This window comes from Coffea eugenioides, chromosome 2, assembly GCF_003713205.1.
Source record: "Coffea eugenioides isolate CCC68of chromosome 2, Ceug_1.0, whole genome shotgun sequence".
Taxonomy (NCBI): domain Eukaryota; kingdom Viridiplantae; phylum Streptophyta; class Magnoliopsida; order Gentianales; family Rubiaceae; genus Coffea; species Coffea eugenioides.
Window position 1 is genome coordinate 26,615,124 of NC_040036.1, and position 20,072 is coordinate 26,635,195.

Sequence of the window (20,072 nt, forward strand, 5' to 3'; positions counted from 1 at the left end):
ATTTCATTGAACTTTTTTATTGGCACTAATTTACAAATAGCTAAAAGGCACACAATAATACAAAGAAGTTGATGTGATTGCAAAAGTTCCATTTTGGATAATGCTAAGACTTTACTTTACACAATTGAAATGTCTAAACATTACTATTTGTAAGATTATAATGGACCTAATGTGAGATAAGAAATAAATACTTCAATCTGGAAATAATGTCAAATATCAATTATTGTTTTGTTTCAATACTCACAATTCAAAGTGACTTGATGTGTAGTTTGCAGGTGTAAAATTTTAATTTTCACAAATAAAAGTTAAACCAACCATAGATAACTAAAATACATTGGATACATATCTTTAATGTTAATAAAAAAAATAAATAAAAGCGGGAGATATTGCCACTTAAAATGTCTAGATTATCCTTCCTAAAGTTTGACTAATTTCTACCAGCCTTACAATGTCCTTCTCTCGTTTTTTCTTTTGATCTCTCTCAAGCCTCACTGCTCCCAACCCAACTTGCAGTATATATGAACAATGAAACCACCCGCCCTACCCTCATGGCCATTCTTGCGTTTCAATTGAGAAATAAAATGGAAAATATTGCAACAATTATGAGTATAAACATCAGAGTCAAGAATCTTGAGGCTTATAAGCATATCCTTGATATCAAGAATCTGGGAAAAACTTAACCTTTGTTTGCTAAAAATGTCCATCAATGATGTCGTTGATTAAAACAGGAAGAGGAAGCCATATGTGACCTCACCACTCACTAAGGGCTTCCAACATAACTGAACTCTTATGTGCAAACATCAAAAGTCAATGACCCAGACTAGGATGTTCAGTGGATGAAAGGGAGTAAAAAGAAGGGCATGGGATGTATTGCCTCTGTGAATCATGGTGGCCTTGTTTTTTTTTTTTTTTTGTCAGAATATCAATTCCTAAGACTTAAGCTAATCCCACAAGCCCAATCAAAAGGCAATTGCTGACTTATGGAACTTAAATCCTAGACACTCACCCCCTCACAAAAACGATGTGGGACTCAGGGAAAGGGAACAGGGAGCTTCTACTAAGCACTAACTAGCACCCACTCACTCTGTTTTTAACCATGGTGGCCGTGTTGGATAACAATTTAGTGAGGCGGATTTGTGGGAGAGAGCAAAATAGAACTGGTTGGGAAGCAGAGGTACTGATGATCATTGCTGGGTTACATGCATCAACAGAAAATAGGAAACAATACTAGGGGAGATGGCAAAGTTGGAAGTGAATTGGATTGACCTTCATAGGGGTAATTTAGGCATCTATAGGGATATAGCGTGTTCAGATAATCAAAATTTTTCAAATAATATTTCACTTGTATCGTAAACACATTTTTCAATCCATGTTTTTTATATTTTCAATCACCTTTTTATTTCACATACATCACATCATAAAAATTATTACCGTAATTATTTTAAATAATATTTCAAATAATAATCTATCCAAACACTTTCTGCTCTGACAATGTTGCATCATGTAAAAAGTTAAATATGGCAAGTAAATGTGTCTTATGCTCCCAATTTGTATTGATGCAAATACATGTATTTCCTCCTGCCTCTTCAAAACATGAAACTATTGATAGTTCCTTTTATGTCAAAAAACAAAACTTTACATCCAAGATTTTTTATAATCATATGTATTATTTTGACAACAAACACCATACATTGGCCACATTTTTGTTTAATCAGCCATATATGGACAAATTGAATGCTTTAACATTCCTGCCATATTTATATGCATAAATTATATAAATACATACATGAAAAAAAAATGCTCAGATACTCCGTATATAAACCCATTTTAATTCCCCACTCTTTCCTCAGTCGTATAAACAAAGTGAAAACAATCTAAATTTTATGCCCATTTTTTTTGCTCCATAAACCGCCTACAATCATCCATCAATCTGTGGTCTCTACTCGAATTATCATATGTCCCCTGAAATATTGTAGTAATCCCTTCTGAAATCTCAAGCAGCCCACCTCATCTAGTTCCCCTTACCCCCTCTCTCTCTCCCGTCTGTATAATTGTAGTGGAATATTGGTACATTTTTGGTTCCAACGATTCAGTAGCAGCAAAATTAAAAATAGGGAGAGAGAGAGGGAGAGGAGAGGAATTGAGGTTTGGGTGCTTTTGGGTTTTGGCCTATAAAGCTTTTATCTCATCCCTCTTTCATGCCTACCTGAATTCTCTCCGACCCTTCTTCAGCTTTGTCCTCTTAACCCCTTTCATTCTTCTTTTCTCAATCCGGTTTTTGGGATGCAATTCAGCTGAAAGGCAATAGATTTGATAACAAGCGCAGAGGCAAATAGCTCAGGTTTCAGGGCAAAAAAAAGTTATTAACTTTACTCGGTTAAATGTATATGCGATTGGATATCATCCTTTTTCTTACTTGAAATTTTGCTTCTTTCCTTTAGTCGCATCGTGGGTTTTCTCTTTGGTGCAAATGTTTAAATTGGGTTCTGCTCAGCTGTCTCATTTAAGTCATCAGTGGTTTGAGAATTAGGGTTTTTGATGTTAGAGTTGATTGTTTTACTGGTGTGGGAATTTGGATGTTATGATTTGAGTTAAATGGTATCTTGGTTTTGCTTTGTATGATCATTGGATTGTGGAATTAGCATTTTGTGTTGAAAAGGCGATTGCTTCTTTGTTTGGGTGTGGACCATCTGTGCTTTTGGAAATTGAGTACGTTCAGGTGAAAAGATTATCAATTCTATAGTTCATTTTGCTCCTCATTTCAACGGCTTTGTGATTCAAGTCTGTTTAGATCAAATATATCCCAGCTTGTCATTGCTGCTTTTGGTGATTACGGATTTAAATGCAAAGGCTCTGAGTTCTAAAACATTTGTCAGTTGCTGGTTTTAAGTGAAGGGATTGGAAACGTACGTTGATATATCACTGGTTTGGTAACCTTGGATTTTGTTGACTGATTGACTATGAGTCGGAAGGTGAGGAGGAGGTTGACCAGGAGGGGAAAAGAGAAAGTGGATTACCCAGATATTGAAGAATCTTTCGTTTTGGATGATAAGGGTGTGGTTGATTGGACTAAGCTGCCAGATGATACAGTGATACAGTTGTTTTCATGTCTTAATTACCGTGATCGGGCGAGCTTGTCATCGACATGTCGGACATGGAGAACCCTGGGGTCCTTGCCGTGCTTGTGGCAGGTACTCGATCTCAGGCCGCATAAATGTGATGCTGCGGCAGCTACTTCTCTTGCCTCTCGATGTCGAGATCTGCAGAAACTCCGGTTCCGTGGTGCTGAATCTGCTGATGCAATTATTAATCTTCAAGCTAGAAGTTTGAGCGAGATTAGTGGTGATTATTGCAGGAAAATTAGTGATGCTACACTCTCGGTTATTGCTGCTCGACATGAGAAGCTTGAGAGTCTCCAACTTGGGCCAGATTTCTGCGAAAGAATAAGCAGTGATGCAGTAAAAGCAGTGGCCCTATGCTGTAGTCATCTGCGGAAACTTAGGCTCTCAGGTATTCGTGAAGTTGAGGGAGATGCCATTAATGCTTTGGCCAGGAATTGTCCAAATTTAATAGACGTTGGCTTTATTGACTGTCTTAGTATTGATGAGATAGCACTGGGAAATGTTTTATCAGTTCGTTTCCTATCGGTTGCTGGGACAACTAGTGTGAAGTGGTCAATGGTTTTACAGCATTGGAACAAATTGCCTAACTTAGGAGGTTTAGATGTTTCTAGGACAGATATAATTCCTAATGCTGTTTCAAGATTATTTTCATCTTCACAAAGCTTGAAAGTCTTGTGTGCCTTAAATTGTCCAGCCCTTGAGGAAGATGCTAGCTTTGTTTCCAACACCAATCATAGAGGTAAACTGCTACTTGCACTTTTCACAGATATTTTCAAAGGAGTAGCTTCCCTATTTGCCGATACTACTAAACAAGAGAGGAACACTTTCTTAAATTGGCAAAACACAACCACCAAGGACAAGAAATTGGATGAGATCATGAATTGGCTGGAATGGATCCTGTCACATTCACTTCTACGTATTGCTGAGAGCAATCCACAAGGTTTAGATAATTTCTGGCTTAGCCAAGGTGCATATCTGCTGCTTAGTTTGATGCAGAGCACTCAAGAGGAAGTTCAAGAAAGGGCAGCGACTGGCCTTGCAACTTTTGTAGTCATTGATGATGAGAATGCTAGTATAGATGGTGGAAGAGCTGAAACAGTTATGCGAGATGGTGGCATTCGTCTCCTCCTAAACCTTGCAAAGTCATGGCGGGAGGGGCTTCAATCAGAAGCTGCAAAGGTGAAATTTATACTTATGGTGCTAAGGCTTCTTGAGAGCAGCTATATTATGTCTTTATATGTTGAAACATTTCTTCTATTTCCCACCTTAGACAATCATTTATCCTTCAAATCATCTATATTGCTTCATTATGGGCTTTTCAAGGTTTAAATTCGTACTATTGTGTTTGGTCTTTCGATAGGCTATAGCAAACTTATCAGTCAACACCAACGTTGCAAAAGCTGTGGCCGAGGAAGGAGGTATTGATATTCTAGCAAATTTGGCTAGGTCTATGAACAGGTTGGTTGCTGAAGAGGCTGCAGGAGGACTGTGGAACCTATCAGTTGGGGAAGAGCATAAGGTTGTATGTGTCATGTATTAGTCTGGTTGTTTCATGTTTGAAATTTCATGTTTACTCAATAAATGTCACATTACAGGGTGCCATTGCCCAAGCTGGTGGTGTAAAAGCTCTAGTCGATCTTATATTCAAATGGTCCAATGGGGGTGAGGGAGTATTGGTATGTCAATTACTGTTTCATACATCTCAAGATGCTCATGCTTTCATGCGCATTCTCACACTTGCAATAGTAGTCCATGAGTGAATTTAGTTATCATTGCTTTTTAATTATATCATGAGGTGGACTTGTTTTCAGGAGCGTGCTGCTGGTGCATTGGCGAATTTGGCTGCAGATGACAAGTGCAGCATGGAGGTTGCTTCAGTAGGAGGGGTACATGCTTTGGTAACTCTAGCTCGAACTTGCAAAGTTGATGGTGTGCAAGAGCAGGTATCTTGATTTTCATGTATTGAAGCATTATGTTGTTCATTTGAGGATGATTTGCTATTATCTTTTCTGTGATCATGTGACACCAGTTCCAACGGAAAATCATGTAAAAAACCCATGGCAATAAAAAAAGTTCAGATGCTTGTGTTTAGTGGTTCATTCCTGGTTAATTCCGTGCTACAGTATGCAAAAATATAGGATCCCAAGTTAGGGTATCCTACTTTTTAGTACTGACATTGAAGTTCTCCAATTTTTATTGTAAGCATACATAATCTTGTGGTTGGTAGTTTCCTTATCTTATTACAGAAGTAACTGGCAAGAACTAGATGCTTGATAGTTAACATTGTCAAGGATTGCTACATAATTTAGTCTTTCTATATCATCTATCTGTGTGCATTTGTCCGAAATTGAATTATTCTGCTTTCTGAGAGTAAAATGTTACTAATTGTCCGCCACAATCTTAGTTTACCTGACCTCTGTACTTGTATCACAGGTCTAGAACATAATTCTTCATCAGATACTCAAATATGTAAAATTAAGAAATCTAATTGAGTTCATTAAATTTGGATCTGGTAACGCAGACTTCATGTGTGCATCAGTCTTCAGTTTAGAATTATGTCTGGAAAGGTGTGTATGTGTATAGAAGGATTCAATGTTCACTTTCATATTGATTAACATTCATCCACTTTGCTATTGTCAGGCAGCCCGTGCCTTGGCAAATTTGGCTGCACATGGAGATAGCAACAGTAATAATGCAGCTGTTGGACAAGAGGCGGGAGCTCTTGAAGCACTTGTACAACTTACTCAGTCTCCTCATGATGGTGTCAGGTGGTGCATTCTAGAATATTAAATTAAGATTTTAATTGCTGTCCGGTAGCTTGGAGTAGCTTTTGATGTATTTCTCCTTTTAAATAAGGGTTTTTTTTTTATACACTCATTCGGTATAACTAGCTTATAGGTCTGGCATTAACATTCCCTCCTTACTCTGGTAATAAGCTTAGATTGTTCATCTGTTGGTAAATCTTCTACAGTGGATAACAGCAAACTTGACTAATTTTGAAGTTAAAAGAGAGGAGAAATCAACCTTTGAACTTGAAATGGTTAGCTTCAGTTAATAATTGGACAGATGGCTGTTTTTCCCGTATTGGATGTCCTGGTTCTGCCTCGCACTCACAAGAGGTCTAAAACAATAGAAATTTAAACATTTATTCAGGTCAAAATCTCCAGAACACCGAAGTTAAGTGTGTTGATCAAAATGTCATTGGTCAAAAATGAGTAGAAGAGATTTGCATGGTTAAAATCTCTTCAAACTTCGGTGTAATGCATTTGATAGTTGCATAATGCATTTGATAGTTGATACCTGACTGAGTATTATCTTTTTCTTGTTGATTGTTTGTTTCGGAAAATTTGCCTTGATGTGCATGGAAGATTACTCATTGAATGACCACCATGCTCATTTTGGCTTAAGAAATTCCAGATCGGAAACCTGGTCTTATCACTTATTCTCCTCCCTGTACTCCTGATAGAGTGGGAAAGAGCCGTTATTTTCATGTGATTTGTACCCTATAGATTATCTGGTGCAACAAATTGGTTCATATATTTCCACATTTAGTATTTTAGGACTTCCATGTAAAGCTGTAAAAGCTAAATTGAGTTGCTTCACTATTAACCATTGAGCACTTGCATTTAAGAGCAAAGCAGAATAGTTTATAGGAGAAGCTTTTCTTTCTCCCCTTTTAATTTCTTTTTTTTCCCTAGTTATTGGTTTGCTAATCTGTATTTAATAGCTCTCTAATGCTGGATATGAAAAATATTAGTGACAAAAATTCTCATTTTAGTCCTTTTGCACTGTGTACTGGTTTGTTCTGGCTTCTGCTTTCATTGTTATGCATCCTGCTGCTGTAGTTATACGCAGACTGACAATTAATTCTGTGGCCTTAGAGCTTGAGAGTCAAACTCACCTTTATTAAACTGTCTCACAGAAAGAGGGAGAGTGAGCAAAGTCTTATGCTATCAATTCATTTTTTTCCTTCCTGTTATAATGAGCCCGCACTATTGTCTAATGGTTGTTGCTTATCTGCTACAATATAGGCAAGAAGCCGCTGGGGCGCTGTGGAACTTATCTTTTGATGATCGGAATCGAGAAGCAATTGCTGCTGCTGGAGGAGTTGAAGCCTTGGTAAGACTTGTTCCTACTTGAGCCTAGACCTTTGTAGCTTAAGACGCTTAAAAGTACATTGATAAAGATTTGTTCAATTAATATGAGTAGTTACTTAGATGGAGCAATTAATCATGTGGAGTCAAAAAAACACTGCCTGGGGAAATTTAGTTTTTATTTTTTTTAAACAAATCTGTTAAAATGAGTGTGTTTTTTGGGAAAAGGTAATGTGCTTACCTATTAATATCCAACCTTAACAAGGGAAATTACTACTTGTTCAAACATATCTTTGTTTATCTTGTGATCTTCTCTGTGAACTAAATCTAGCATCTTTTGTAAATGATTTTCTACCTTTATCAAATAATGTTCCTCACTACGTTTGCTAATAGGAAGAGAATGAATCTCCAATGGTGGTTGTGCAATATTGGATTCTATTGAATTCTTTTGATGTAGGGTGGGCTTTCCAATTTTATAAGTATTGGAAGGTGAAGAAAGATAGTCAAACTTGATTGTTTAGTTGTATTACCTGGAGGTTTCTTGCAAATCAGTAAAGCTTATATTGTGTTCAGGTTGCTCTTGCAAATTCATGTTCAAATTCTTCTCCTGGTCTCCAAGAGAGAGCTGCTGGAGCTTTATGGGGACTGTCTGTTTCAGAAGCAAATAGGTAAGGATGTAAATTATTCCTTACAATCTCTCTCTCTGCACACACACACTCTAACTGTAAATTTTTGTATATATAGATACACCTCTCTGATGTTTCTCCTCCCAATCTCTCTTCCTGCACGTTGCGTCTCCATTTTGGTGTGTGTGTATATATTTGTTTGATTTTCTATTTTATGGTTCTAAGTTATGGCTGTTGCTCCAAATGCCCATATTTTTACTTTGTTATGTGCTGTTGTTGACTTGATCCATTGTGGTCTCTTCTATGCAAGAGGGATTTCCTTAGGTTCTTTTAATTTGTCAGAATATAAGTGGATGTTTATGGCAGAGATGAGTTTGGGACAATGTTACTATTATTTCACAGAGAAGTTTCGATTTTTCATATGAGTATTTTTTTAAAAATAAAAGATAAGGTTGCTGGGCCTAAAATACTGGTAAACCTTCAATATAGCAGAGATATCTAAGAAGTTGAAAGTGGGGAAAAAGGAACAAAGTGTCTAAATTTACAGCTGTGATTATCTGTAAAAGGCATGTAGGTCTTAACAAAATTGGGGGGTTCTTCTGAGTTTTAGACTAGGTGCCATGATACTGCTGGAAAAAAGGGGTTTAAAGGTTGTTGTAATGCGCTCGATAGGCAAGACTGTTAAAAGTGGACTTCAAGTATTTCCGTGGTTTATATTGGACTTTTGGCATGAATATGGTCATTATGGTAAGGCATGAGAAACAGGTCCACGAAATAACGCAAAGACAGAGGAGTTTTATCTAATGCTCCTTTTTGCTTTCTCTCATGCTCCTAATTTGTAGTGCTTTCATGCCTCTCCTGCCTCTTTTTTTCTGTGCTACTTCCTATTTAAAGTGTCAATTGTTGCTTGTGTATCAGCATTGCTATTGGACGAGATGGTGGTGTGGCACCCCTGATAGCATTTGCACGATCTGATGCTGAGGTAAATTTACATTTGCAGCAATTTGATTTCTTAAAATTACTCTACAGTCATTATTTTCTTCTGTAAAGCATTCTCTTTACTCGTGGTAATTACAATTTGCTTGTGTTTGTTAGGTAGTTGGTAAGATGATACTTAGGTGCATATTGAACTTATCCCTTGATTCATAGTTGGTGGCTCTGTTTTATTCTCCTCCGTGCACCTCTTCCTCTGATATTCCCCTGCTACTCTCCCAGAGCCACCCCCCTCCCCTGCCCAAAAAAAAAAAGATAAAAATAAAAGACAGAAGCATGACAGCAGGTTGTCATGTATTCCTTTCGGACATAGGTACTTAGCTAACAATAAAAGGGACAACTACGTAATTGCAGCTTTTGGTTCTTGTTAGCTGAAAGTCCTTTTGAAGTTCTGAGGCTCATTGTTGAGAAAAAGATTGCCTGGTGAAGGAATTTAGTAAGAAGCATTAGTTTGTGTATTGTCATGTCTAATGCCCTTCTCCATGTCTTGAGAAAGTTTAGAGTGGGAATATTTTGAATGCAGTAAAGCCAGAAACCATGATAGGTTATCTAGTGTATAATTTGTATGCATAGTAGAAAAGTTTGGTAAGTCAGTGTTGTGATTGCAGGATCAATATAGTTAACATATAGAATCCCATTTTCCAAGTTTATCGTCAGCCGCATTAGTGGTCTCATTAGTCTTTGTTGACTATTTTAGTTTCATAATTGCTATTCTTTTCTGAAGATAAAGTGCTAAAAGCTTTTACTGATGATTCTTGAACACTTCTATTGGACATAGAGTGCAGCACTGGATAGACGTGAGCTCTGCTGATAGTAGAAATTTTGAAGCTACAACCGTCTTTTTATGTGTACAGGAAGAAAGTAGATCAGTTTGGCTTCGAAATCTGAAATCTAGTCAGAATCTAACATAAGAGAAGGATCGGTACTCTGGTAATATCATATTGTCTGCTGTATCCATACTCTAGTGTATCCAGGGTGAGATTACGAGAGACATATAAGGAGAATGTAAGGTTTGAAAAACATTTGCTATTCTATAACAAATCAAGTAACTTAGAGATGATAAATATTTATTGCTGTTTTGGCATCATAAGCCTTGAGTGGTTTTAAGGTTTCTCAATTTCTTTGCATGCATTCATTCTTTTAGTTTTTGTTTTGTGAAGAAGTTCTTGGCTCATGCACTTTTTGGAACTCCTTAATTAAGATTTAATGGCCGTCCCAGATCAGCTTTGTGAGTGAGACTGATGCTTGCGTCCAATTGTTTTATGCTCTTCAGTGGTGAGAATGTCCTTGAACTAATAGGATCTAGCTTTATCTTTCTGATTTTGAGGCAAATATTGAAGAAATTCTGCAATGCAAAGGTAACAAGGAGAAGCATATAAAGAGCTCAAAGAAGACTTTGCTATTCTTAGTTGCAGTGTTAGTCATTTAATGTAACTTATGGAGAATGGTCTAAGTAGAAAGAATATTTATGATGAGGATAGAAGATGGAACACCAGCAGTTTTAGGGGAAGCTGCAAGTTATTACAGTTTAGCAGTTTAACAAAATTTTGTTGGAACTTGTTTTCAAATCTGAACGAGAGTGGATCCTGGAGGCATAGACATGGCAGAAGCTGGAAATTTTCAACTGGTACTATGATGTGGAAATAAGGCATCACTTGAACATGATGGTTATTGTGGTAATCCAATTCCTACCTCTCTCATTGGATTGATAGATGTCTGAAGATTATTAGTTGTATTTAATGCTTAAAAGTAAGATAGTTATCTTCAATTAAACAAAGTTGAGCTGATTGATTTGCTTATGGTGCCATAGAAACTAGGTGTAGGTATGCCAAAAGAAGCAGCCACCGTCAGAAACAGGGGAAGCAATGATGAAAGAAACCTTCTTGTACCAGATTATGATCATGCGCAACTCTTGAAGATGTTAGACTCTAAGCAAAGTAGTAATAGGTGTATTAGTGCAGAAAGGGGTTTTATGAACTAAGAGACCATAAATAATAGGGGGATTGCCACACAACTTATAGAACATTACAAGCCTGGCCAAATAATGGAGATAGAATACAATAATGCAAACTAGTATGTAGTGTCAGTGGATCAAACTGCCCAAAATAGTATCTATGGATTGTGTTGGGAATGCTAAATGTTGAGTTCATCTGTTGATGAGTACAATGGCATGTAAACGAGGAAGTTTTTGCAGCAAAGTAGTGTTTATCGCACAACTACTCCCGCCCAAGAAAGACGATTCAATGAATTAGTCTCAAAGCGGCTGACTGAATATGTGATAAGGGGAAATAACAGACTACCACAAACATGTATTGTGAGTTTGGAGGTCATTGACATCACACTTTTGGAACTAATTTCACTGAAGCTCTGTTACGTAGTGTTAACTTAAATCAGAAGTTTTAAGAGTTGAAAGAGGCAAATGCTGATGGAGGTGTTGATTCTTGTCATGCATGATTGAAGATATGGTCTTGTATTGAGATTGTTGGTCATAAAAGAGACAGGCGAAGCTTAATGATTCCCCGATACTTCCTTCTTAAGTTCCTTCAAATTGCTAAGACCTATGGTTGTTAATGATACCAAGAACATAAATTATGCCTCATATGTAGTTACTTGACCAATTCAGGTTGCAGGTGGGAAAGCATTCTTGTTCTTGTTGCAGTGCCTGGGTAGTGGGTAAATAACATCTCAGTTTGTGCTAATATCATCATTTCGTGACTTGCATCTATGTTTTTTGAAGAATCTCAACTTATTTGGAAGTTTTACTAAAGAAAGTTGGTCATACATTGTATGGGTCATCATGGTTGCATGATCAAAAGGCCAACATGATGGAGAATTGAGCAGCACAACTTTCAAGCACTAGGGGTTTACAAAAACAATTTTTGTGACCAAAAAAATAGTACCTAGCTCCATGAAGATAGTCAATGACAGAAGTTCCCCCACAACAACTTGTTGATGGTAGAATCTAGAATAAACTCTAAAGATGCTAGGAAACTGTTATGAAGTACAAGTCTTTTGAAGAATCTAAACAATTACAGTGATAAGGGAGGAAATAAGTCATCAAGTTGGTGAACAATAAAACAACATGTTGCGCTCAAGTACTATGAAAGATTAATTTTGATAGTGGTGGGGTTTCCTGCAAGATGATACTATTATTCTCTCTTTTCACTACCTTTAGTGTGAGAAATATTTCTTTTATGGTTTTTGGTTCTTCATTTGAAGCAATTGCCATGTATCCTTGTCCTCAACTCATTTCAAAAGTCATAGTGTTTTCTCTAACAGAGAGAAATGATATGGTAAAAAAAAGCAGGCTTAAAGAAGCCCTGTATGTTGTTTAAGTAATCTTGGTAGTTTGATGACTATGCAGGCTTGGATACTAAGTAGACCCTGCCTTCTCTAAAGTTGGCAGTCTTCTCTGTCTACTTGACCATTCTTGATGGACTTCCTCTTTCCTGGACCCTCCTCCCTCATCTACACTGCAACCAGCAACTAAAATTTTTTTCCCTCCTGTTATTAATTATGTTTCATATCAAATATCTACTAGGATTCCAAGTTGTGGAGGCATATAAATTGGCCTTTTTAACATTTAACATTTAATGCTTTGAGAGAAGTTGAAGTTGAAGTTAAATGGACTCTCTTGCAGTCTTAGGATAATCTATGGTGAACGGTTCCATTAGTTCATTTAATTCCTTTTTTAGTCACAAGATCATGGAATCTGGATCATATGCATTCCAGAATTCATGCCAAAGGGCTTTCCTGCATCAATTCCCTTTTCTACTTTGAAGAAGGAGAAGAAAGAGAAACCTTTACCTAGTGAAATGCTTCTGTACTTCCTGTGCAGCTCGTAGTTTTAATTCTATGTGTTACAGAAAGGTGGATTCAATTTGTCTTGGAACTAGGGCTGGCAATTTTAATCACACCATGACAATGTCACAGGAACATAATGCGGATAAAATACACCCAAACAAGACACGAGAAAATATGGGTCATAAGTGGGTCAGACCTTGTTATGACACGACCAAAATTGTGTAGGTTATGTGGCATCACACAGGCCAACAAGATTTTCCTGCTAAAACATAATGTGTCACCTATTGATTGACAAACTTAAACCACAACCTAGGGCACAACATATTTTCACCTTCACTCTTAAATAAGTTTCACATCTTCTAGAATTTTCATTTAACTGGGAGGGCACTTGAGGAATTGTTGATATCTCTACTTTTTGTTGCTATGAAATTGTCTATTGGGACTTTTCTGAGTAATTTGTTTGAGATACGAAAAACGTTTATTTGGCACTGAATGAGTTTATTTCAAAATGTCAGCAGTAAATTTAATTGACCAAACTTATCATTTGATTTCAAAGTAAATAGTAGGACTATGCTGACTTTCAAATTTCTTCTTGCACAACACTTTTTATGTGGAATTTGTTTGCTACCTTTTATCTTGTGAGAATTATACAATTAACTTGAGTTTCTTTAGTGGAATTTTCAGTAGAGTTGATGACATCATAAGCTTTTACTGTTAAATTATTCTCAATCAAATGATACTTTGGCTGAATTTGAGTTGGTATTCTGGATTGGGGCATATTATTCTGTTTGGTGTATTCAACATTGGGTTTAATTGAATAATATGGAGCTCTGTAATGTATTTTAAATGGGGCATATTTGAACTGTATGTTGCTCTGCATTGTTAATAATAATATTGCTTGTAGATTTTATTTTATATTCTTATTCAGAGTGGACAAATCTTAAATTGCTGAACTTTACTGCTTCTAGTTCCGTACAAATCTATTGCTTGTCGATATCTATTCAACTGTTAATTTTGTCTTTAAAATTTTTTAATAGAATTGTTTAATTTGTTTGCGCTTGATTTAAAAGAACTAGTAGAAATAACCACATTGTGGGTTGTCTATCAGGTCAAACTTAAAAGTGCAAATATCATGTAAAAAGTTAATGGGCCAACTCTGGAAACACGCACAATTGGAGACGTTAATTAATAGGGGGTTCACACAACATAACATGTGACGATAAGAAATTGTGTCGTGTATGGTTTTTATGTTTTTTTGACATGAAATACAATTACAACACTAGTTTGACATGACTCAACAAATCTACACCCCTACTTGGGAAATTGTAGGCTTGGCATACTATCTAGCCCTTTTCATAATTTAAAATGTGGGACTGCTAACTGGATTGCCCCATTTATGAGGATATAAATGTTGGTAAAGAGTCAATAATGCTATACAGGTCTATAATATTTGACAAGGTTTTAATGGTAACTCTTAAACGTTGTGGTAACCATACCATACATAAAGAACTGGCGCGTCATCTTTTGGGTTTGGACTTACGAATCTAAGTATTTACCACAGTGTCTCAGAGAATCTCATGTGCATTGCTAAATATGTTCCAAGGTCATGTTTCGTTAAAAATATTCTGCATGCTGTACATCAGATTGTATTTAAAGCGTATGTTTGCATTTCAGGATGTCCATGAAACTGCTGCTGGAGCTCTTTGGAATCTGGCTTTTAACCCGGGTAATGCCCTTCGTATAGTGGAGGAAGGGGGTGTTCCTGCATTAGTTCATCTTTGTTCTTCATCTGTGTCCAAAATGGCGCGCTTCATGGCTGCATTGGCCTTGGCATACATGTTTGATGGAAGGTATTAGCTGACCAATCTTTTGTCATATTTCAATCCTTTGACTATTAGGTTTGCTTTTAGAATAACTTGTTGAAAATAAAATAGTGAACTTGTTTAGAAGTTTGTGTGTCTTGTAGGCAACATTAGGTAATGTTGTTACATCAATTATGGTTGTGATATCGAATTATGAGCATTCAATATTTGAGTTGGTGGATTATAGTAAAGTGCCGTATAGTATGATACTGATACATTCAAGTACTACTTCCTAAATGTTTTGAGTTGTCATACGTACTAGGCATATGTTATACCCTTGGGGTCCATCATAGATCTGAACCACAATAGAAAATGCCAGTGACAAGTTCTCTTAGGAAAATTGAGCTATAAGTGGCAGGTGTAAGTAAGACTGGGTCTTGTGTTGTGATAACCTACTTGGCCTGATCAATTGGTGGTTGTTTCATGTCATTCTCCTTTTTTCTGCATTTGAAGTATTTGAGACGAACAGCTTTTGGTCAACCCAACCCCATGTCTATAAAACAGCTTGGGATTAGGATTGTCAGATATTTATGTGATAGAACTACCTTTTTATATTCTATGATATGCATTACGTCCATGGTCCAAAAGTTTTCAGTGTGAGTGAAGATTTTTACTTCCAATACACGTATTGTTTAGCAGATGGACAGCAGTTTTAGAAAGTCTCTTGACTTGGTAAGATGCTATCTTAAGTCCAGTGCAGTAACTGCTTTCTGAACAACAACTGGAGATAATCAGTTATGAATGGTGGAAATGCAAAAGCCAGGGTACATAATTTCTGCAGGAAATATGAAATACCTCATAAGTAAATATAAAAGTTTCAAGCTTCTAAAAATTGAAGGATTAAGTTATGCTCAAGCTCCTAGGCCAAAAAAATACGGTATATTTAGATTTTTGATATGTCATATTGATGCTAGACATTGAAAAGCAGACCGTCCTATTGAATTTAACTTTTCCCTGTAATTTAGACTGTCCTATTGAAAAGCAGCTTATTTTTGTTTTTGTATTAGATAAGTAATCTAAAAGTGATATCCTTGACCTCCAAAGCATGGCCATATGGATGGCCAAATGATTTTACCATCTGAGTTCCTACCACCATAATCGTTACTCTCCTTATAGGTGATTCTGTAATCTAGCGTATGTGGAATTGTACCATTTATGGCCAGGAATCTCATTGTAGAAAAGATTATCTTAAAATCCTATCCCTGAACTGAGCTTGTTAATCTGTAGTCTTGACCAACTCATCTATAATTTGCAAAAACTTTAGCTGCCTGTAAAAGTTTTGTCAAAAGTTGTGTTCTGAGCATTAAATGTGGTTTTTTGAATCTAGGAAACTGGTTTTGATAGCTATAAGTGCCATAGCTGCATTTTTTGTTTAAAATTGTAATAGCCCTATTCCTGTGCCCGACTGTCAAACCCCTCCTTCCAACTGGGGTTGAGGGGGAAGGGAATTTTGACTTTATTCAGGTTTTAGGCTGTTGATAATGCTATTTTAATTAATATTTGATGTGATGTAAGACTATGAGATGCGGGGTTCATAACGTTAGCTTGATATCTAAGTGACTAGATTATGCATCTGAAAAAGGTTATTTTAGCGCACAGAGATGTATACTCTAGAAAGGGTGTCTTGGTTATGAACCTAATACCTTGTGTTAAATTGCTAATTGTCTGCCCTGAAGTTCAAACTTGCAAACTTGAGGTAGTTTGCCAAAGCATTTTATCATGTCCACCAAATAATATGGCCAAAATACCTACATCAGCTCTCTGTGAACGTATTTCCCCCACTTCTAGTTTTCTTGTCCTACATTCTTTTTTTTTTTTGGGTTACCATTATCTCTAGTCCTCCCTGTCCCCATTCCCCCAACCCATGGTGGCAGTCTTCACTAATTTTGGTTGACATAAGATGCTCAAAATTGTTTGCATATTTTATTCAGAATGGATGAAGTTGCACTGGTAGGGACTTCATCGGAAAGTACATCAAAGACTGTTAGCTTAGATGGAGCAAGAAGAATGGCTCTGAAGCACATTGAAGCTTTCATTCTTACATTTTCTGACCAACAAGCATTTTCTGCTGCTGCTGTGTCATCAGCTCCAGCTGCATTGTCACAAGTAACAGAATCTGCTCGAATTCTTGAAGCGGGTCATCTGCGATGCAGGTTTGCCTCTCCCTCACTACTCTCTCTGTCCATCTGAGGTTATACTCCCTTTTTTCCTGCTGATTATTCAGCTATTGATCATTTTCTGCTTTCTTGGCAATGGTTAACAAGTATAGTTGGCTAGTTTTGATGTGTCAAGGAAATCAGAAGAGGACTATATGGTACTTGTTACTGTATATTTGGTACTCAATTTGACTAGTTGCTTGTCTACTTTGTGCAAGTCAATCTTGAAAAAGTTTTCTTTGTGAGAATTTGTGGTGATAACAAAAGCATTGATAACTCTAATCCACTGTACCTCCCTTTCTATATCTGGTATTCAAAGGAACTGTTGGTATAGTCATGATAAGGTGTCAAATAATCTTAAGAAGCTTGAATAGTACTTGATTTTTTTGCCAGCTGAAGTTACATTGCTGACTCTGTTGTTGATGTAGAAAATCCTGAAAATCCTTTCCAATTAGGTTTAACTCAACTCATTGAATACATAACATGTCGTCCCAAAGGAATTCCAGGTTCCACCTGTAGATTGAATCTGGAAAGAAAGCTTTATAACATATGCTTATAGTGCAATATCAGAACTATATAAGTACCAAAGCTGGTATTTCATGACTTCAAAACTTATGCATAGCACCTTATGGCTGGTTGTCAACTCTAATAGCTATTACCATCATGCTGTATTTTGAATTATATATCCAATCTGATGTTATCAATTGAAATAAGCTGCAACAGTTGTTTAGTTATAGTTATATGTGACCTAGATTGAGCCAAGTGGTTCCTGGCTTACACATCTCACAGGCATTTGCTCCACGTCTGAGATATGAATTTGAATGTAATATCTGCTTTTAGATCCTCATGTTATCTTACTACCTCAGCTTGGACCTGGTTGCTTCTCCTGGTGAAGTAAATTATTATGTATTGGGTGAAAGTGCACAGCGGCTGTCTCCTGTAGCTATTTTTTTGAAGCAAGGAAGGAAATAGGGAAATTATGGTTTTTCCCTTATTTTTTTTATTATACATGTTAGGTTCTAGCTTCTTTGTGGCATGTACGTATGACAGCGTAAATTTATGTCTAAGAAAATAAACAATGAATATGCTTTAAATAGCTTTTCTGCATTTTCGATTGTAATTATACATTTATATGATGTCCCGTGGGTTTTTTCTTGGGGTGTGCTAGGGTGAATCAGAGTATGAGGAATGTGTAGTGCCTGCACTAGTTACTTTTTGAGATGATGGAAACAGTCTAGAGAGTTAAATATTTGCCTTTTTCTAGTTTTATACTTGCGAATTCATCCATCCGTCTTACCCTGTCCTGCGGAAAACAAATTGGGAAAAAAAATTTGATGCAGCTAACTGTGTCTGCCTTGTGATATGGTGTATTGAAATGGAGATTCAGTTAGATGTTGGTACTGAGTGGGGGAAAAAATGGTTTAGCTGGACTAAGTTATCGATCTTGTGCATTCTTGATTAGATGTGGAATATATGTATTGATGTGAGCAATTCATGTTTATTTGTGAATCTTTGATCCTCATTTGAGGTTCGTGTGCTTTTCTTATCTTGACTTGTTTCATGTATGTAATTTTCCCTAGTGGAGCTGAAATTGGGCGATTTGTTGTTATGCTACGAAATCCCTCGTCTGTTCTCAAGGCATGTGCTGCTTTTGCCCTTCTACAGGTACACTCACTCTCTCTCTCTCTCTCTCATGCGCGCGCAGGCAATCCACACATTCTATTCTCTTTCTGTGAATAGTTATTGCCGAGATAGTCTCCATTTATGTCAATTTCTTCTTCTAGTTCACAATCCCTGGTGGTAGGCATGCTGCGCATCATGTGAGCCTCTTGCAAAATGCTGGAGCACCTAGAGTTCTCCGTGCTGCAGCTGCTGCAGCTACTGCACCTCTTGAAGCTAAAATCTTTGCAAGAATTGTACTTCGAAACCTTGAGCACCATCAAACAGATCCCTCGTTCTTATAAGCCTAGTAGTAATACTCCAATCTTTGTGCAGGCTTATTAGCTTTAGTCGATGATTGTCTTCAATCTTTTACCTTGAGTTGGCTGTGAAAAGGAATATTTTCAGTAGTTCTGCTAATAGGGTTGTATTATATATTTTTTTCCCCATATCTTTCAGTGATTTCTTTACAGCATAAACATAATATAGGTATTCTTCATAAGGGATTGGTGCAAAAGGCCAGTGCCTTGAAATTTTGTGTTTTATATGAATCTTGATAACATGTTTGATATGTATATGTTAGTGACTTTTTGGGACTCCTTGACTTTTTTTCTACATCTTGCTACTCTTGGTGAAATAGATCAACTCCATTGTGAAATTCATGATTGCTACTGTTGACTGTGTTACTTCAAAACCTCTTGGTATGATGCTTGCGAACTATCAGAATGACTTCCTTCCGCATGTATTTTACTACTATAAAATATGACAATAAGGTAGTGCAATGATCTTCTTCTTGGTTCATTGTTTTGCTATTTTGAGGGGCCAGTGCCAGGGTCAATCTGACTGACAACTTTACAGCCAGAGAGTTTGCAGTAGGGCGATTGATGGTGTGAGTGATAGTGGTGCTTTACAACTGGTGAAAATGGTTGAGAGCTATAGCCTCTTAGCCGTCTTCTTGATCATTTTTTCATGATTGATAATATAGCTTTCGGCTTGCAGGGGAGTCTGGCTGATGTCTTCTTGTCTTTGGGTGAGACTTTATAGATCATCCCCGTGACAGGCAGAAATTGCAAGTTCGCACATTTTTCACCCAGTTATGACTATCCTGGAAATAGGATTTTATACAATCATTTACTCCAAATGCTGCTTGACTGCAGTTTAAATATCCAAAAAAAGTGCATTTCAAGTGCCAAGTTTGGAATTCTACAGGAGGTGAATGTACTTGGGGTCTAACAGCATTCTTAGACGCACCCTGATTCAGACTTTTCTTTGTGGAATTTTTAGCCAAAGTCTGAGCCCACAAATGCAAATTATGCAAGAAGCAAGCAAAGTTTTCTACCTTTTGAGTTTTCTAATTGAGTGGGTGTGTGTGTTTCTTTCAGTTGCTGAAAAAGCAAAAAGTTTTCTACCTTTTGGGTCCTTCAGCGACCAAAGTAAACTAAAAGGATAGACTGGTTCCTGGGTAGCTTGCTTTGTTTCTTTTGTATAGGAGTCGCATCCGGTATTTCTCATCTCAGTGCATAGTAAAATTGACATGCCAAAACATGTGTGTCTCTTGCCTCTCTTTATTTGTGCAAGTAGTAATTTAAGCTAGTGTTAAGGGCAAAACCCAATGTGTGTGCATGGTGTGCAATTTAAAAACAAATTATTTTTATTTAAACCTTTTACTATTGGAAAAGATTTTGATGTTTTAACAAATTTTTCTATAAGATTACACTTTTTAGAAGGAAATTAATTACACTAATGATGTTAGTTA

General features: G+C 36.8%; 1 protein-coding gene across 1 annotated transcript; it reads left to right on the forward strand.

The window, feature by feature from the left end:
* Positions 1-1,896: 1,896 nt before the first annotated feature.
* LOC113761042 (protein ARABIDILLO 1-like) lies at positions 1,897-18,923 on the forward strand. The gene is made up of 12 exons (XM_027303850.1): positions 1,897-4,301; positions 4,483-4,641; positions 4,718-4,798; positions 4,934-5,065; positions 5,763-5,890; positions 7,154-7,241; positions 7,790-7,884; positions 8,761-8,824; positions 14,314-14,489; positions 16,433-16,654; positions 18,238-18,322; positions 18,442-18,923. Exons 1-12 carry the CDS (start codon positions 2,961-2,963, stop codon positions 18,619-18,621), a joined length of 2,751 nt encoding a protein of 916 aa, XP_027159651.1. The 5' UTR covers positions 1,897-2,960; the 3' UTR covers positions 18,622-18,923.
* The last annotated feature ends 1,149 nt before the right edge of the window (positions 18,924-20,072 follow it).

What these genes read in the sequence shown, in the direction of transcription:
- LOC113761042 (XM_027303850.1), top strand. Translation starts at nt 2,961, where the DNA reads ATGAGTCGGAAGGTGAGGAGGAGGTTGACCAGGAGGGGAAAAGAGAAA. An exon ending in CAGTTGGGGAAGAGCATAAG is followed by an intron (nt 4,642 to 4,717) that starts GTTGTATGTGTC and finishes GTCACATTACAG; the next exon opens with GGTGCCATTGCCCAAGCTGG. An exon ending in TCTGTTTCAGAAGCAAATAG is followed by an intron (nt 7,885 to 8,760) that starts GTAAGGATGTAA and finishes CTTGTGTATCAG; the next exon opens with CATTGCTATTGGACGAGATG.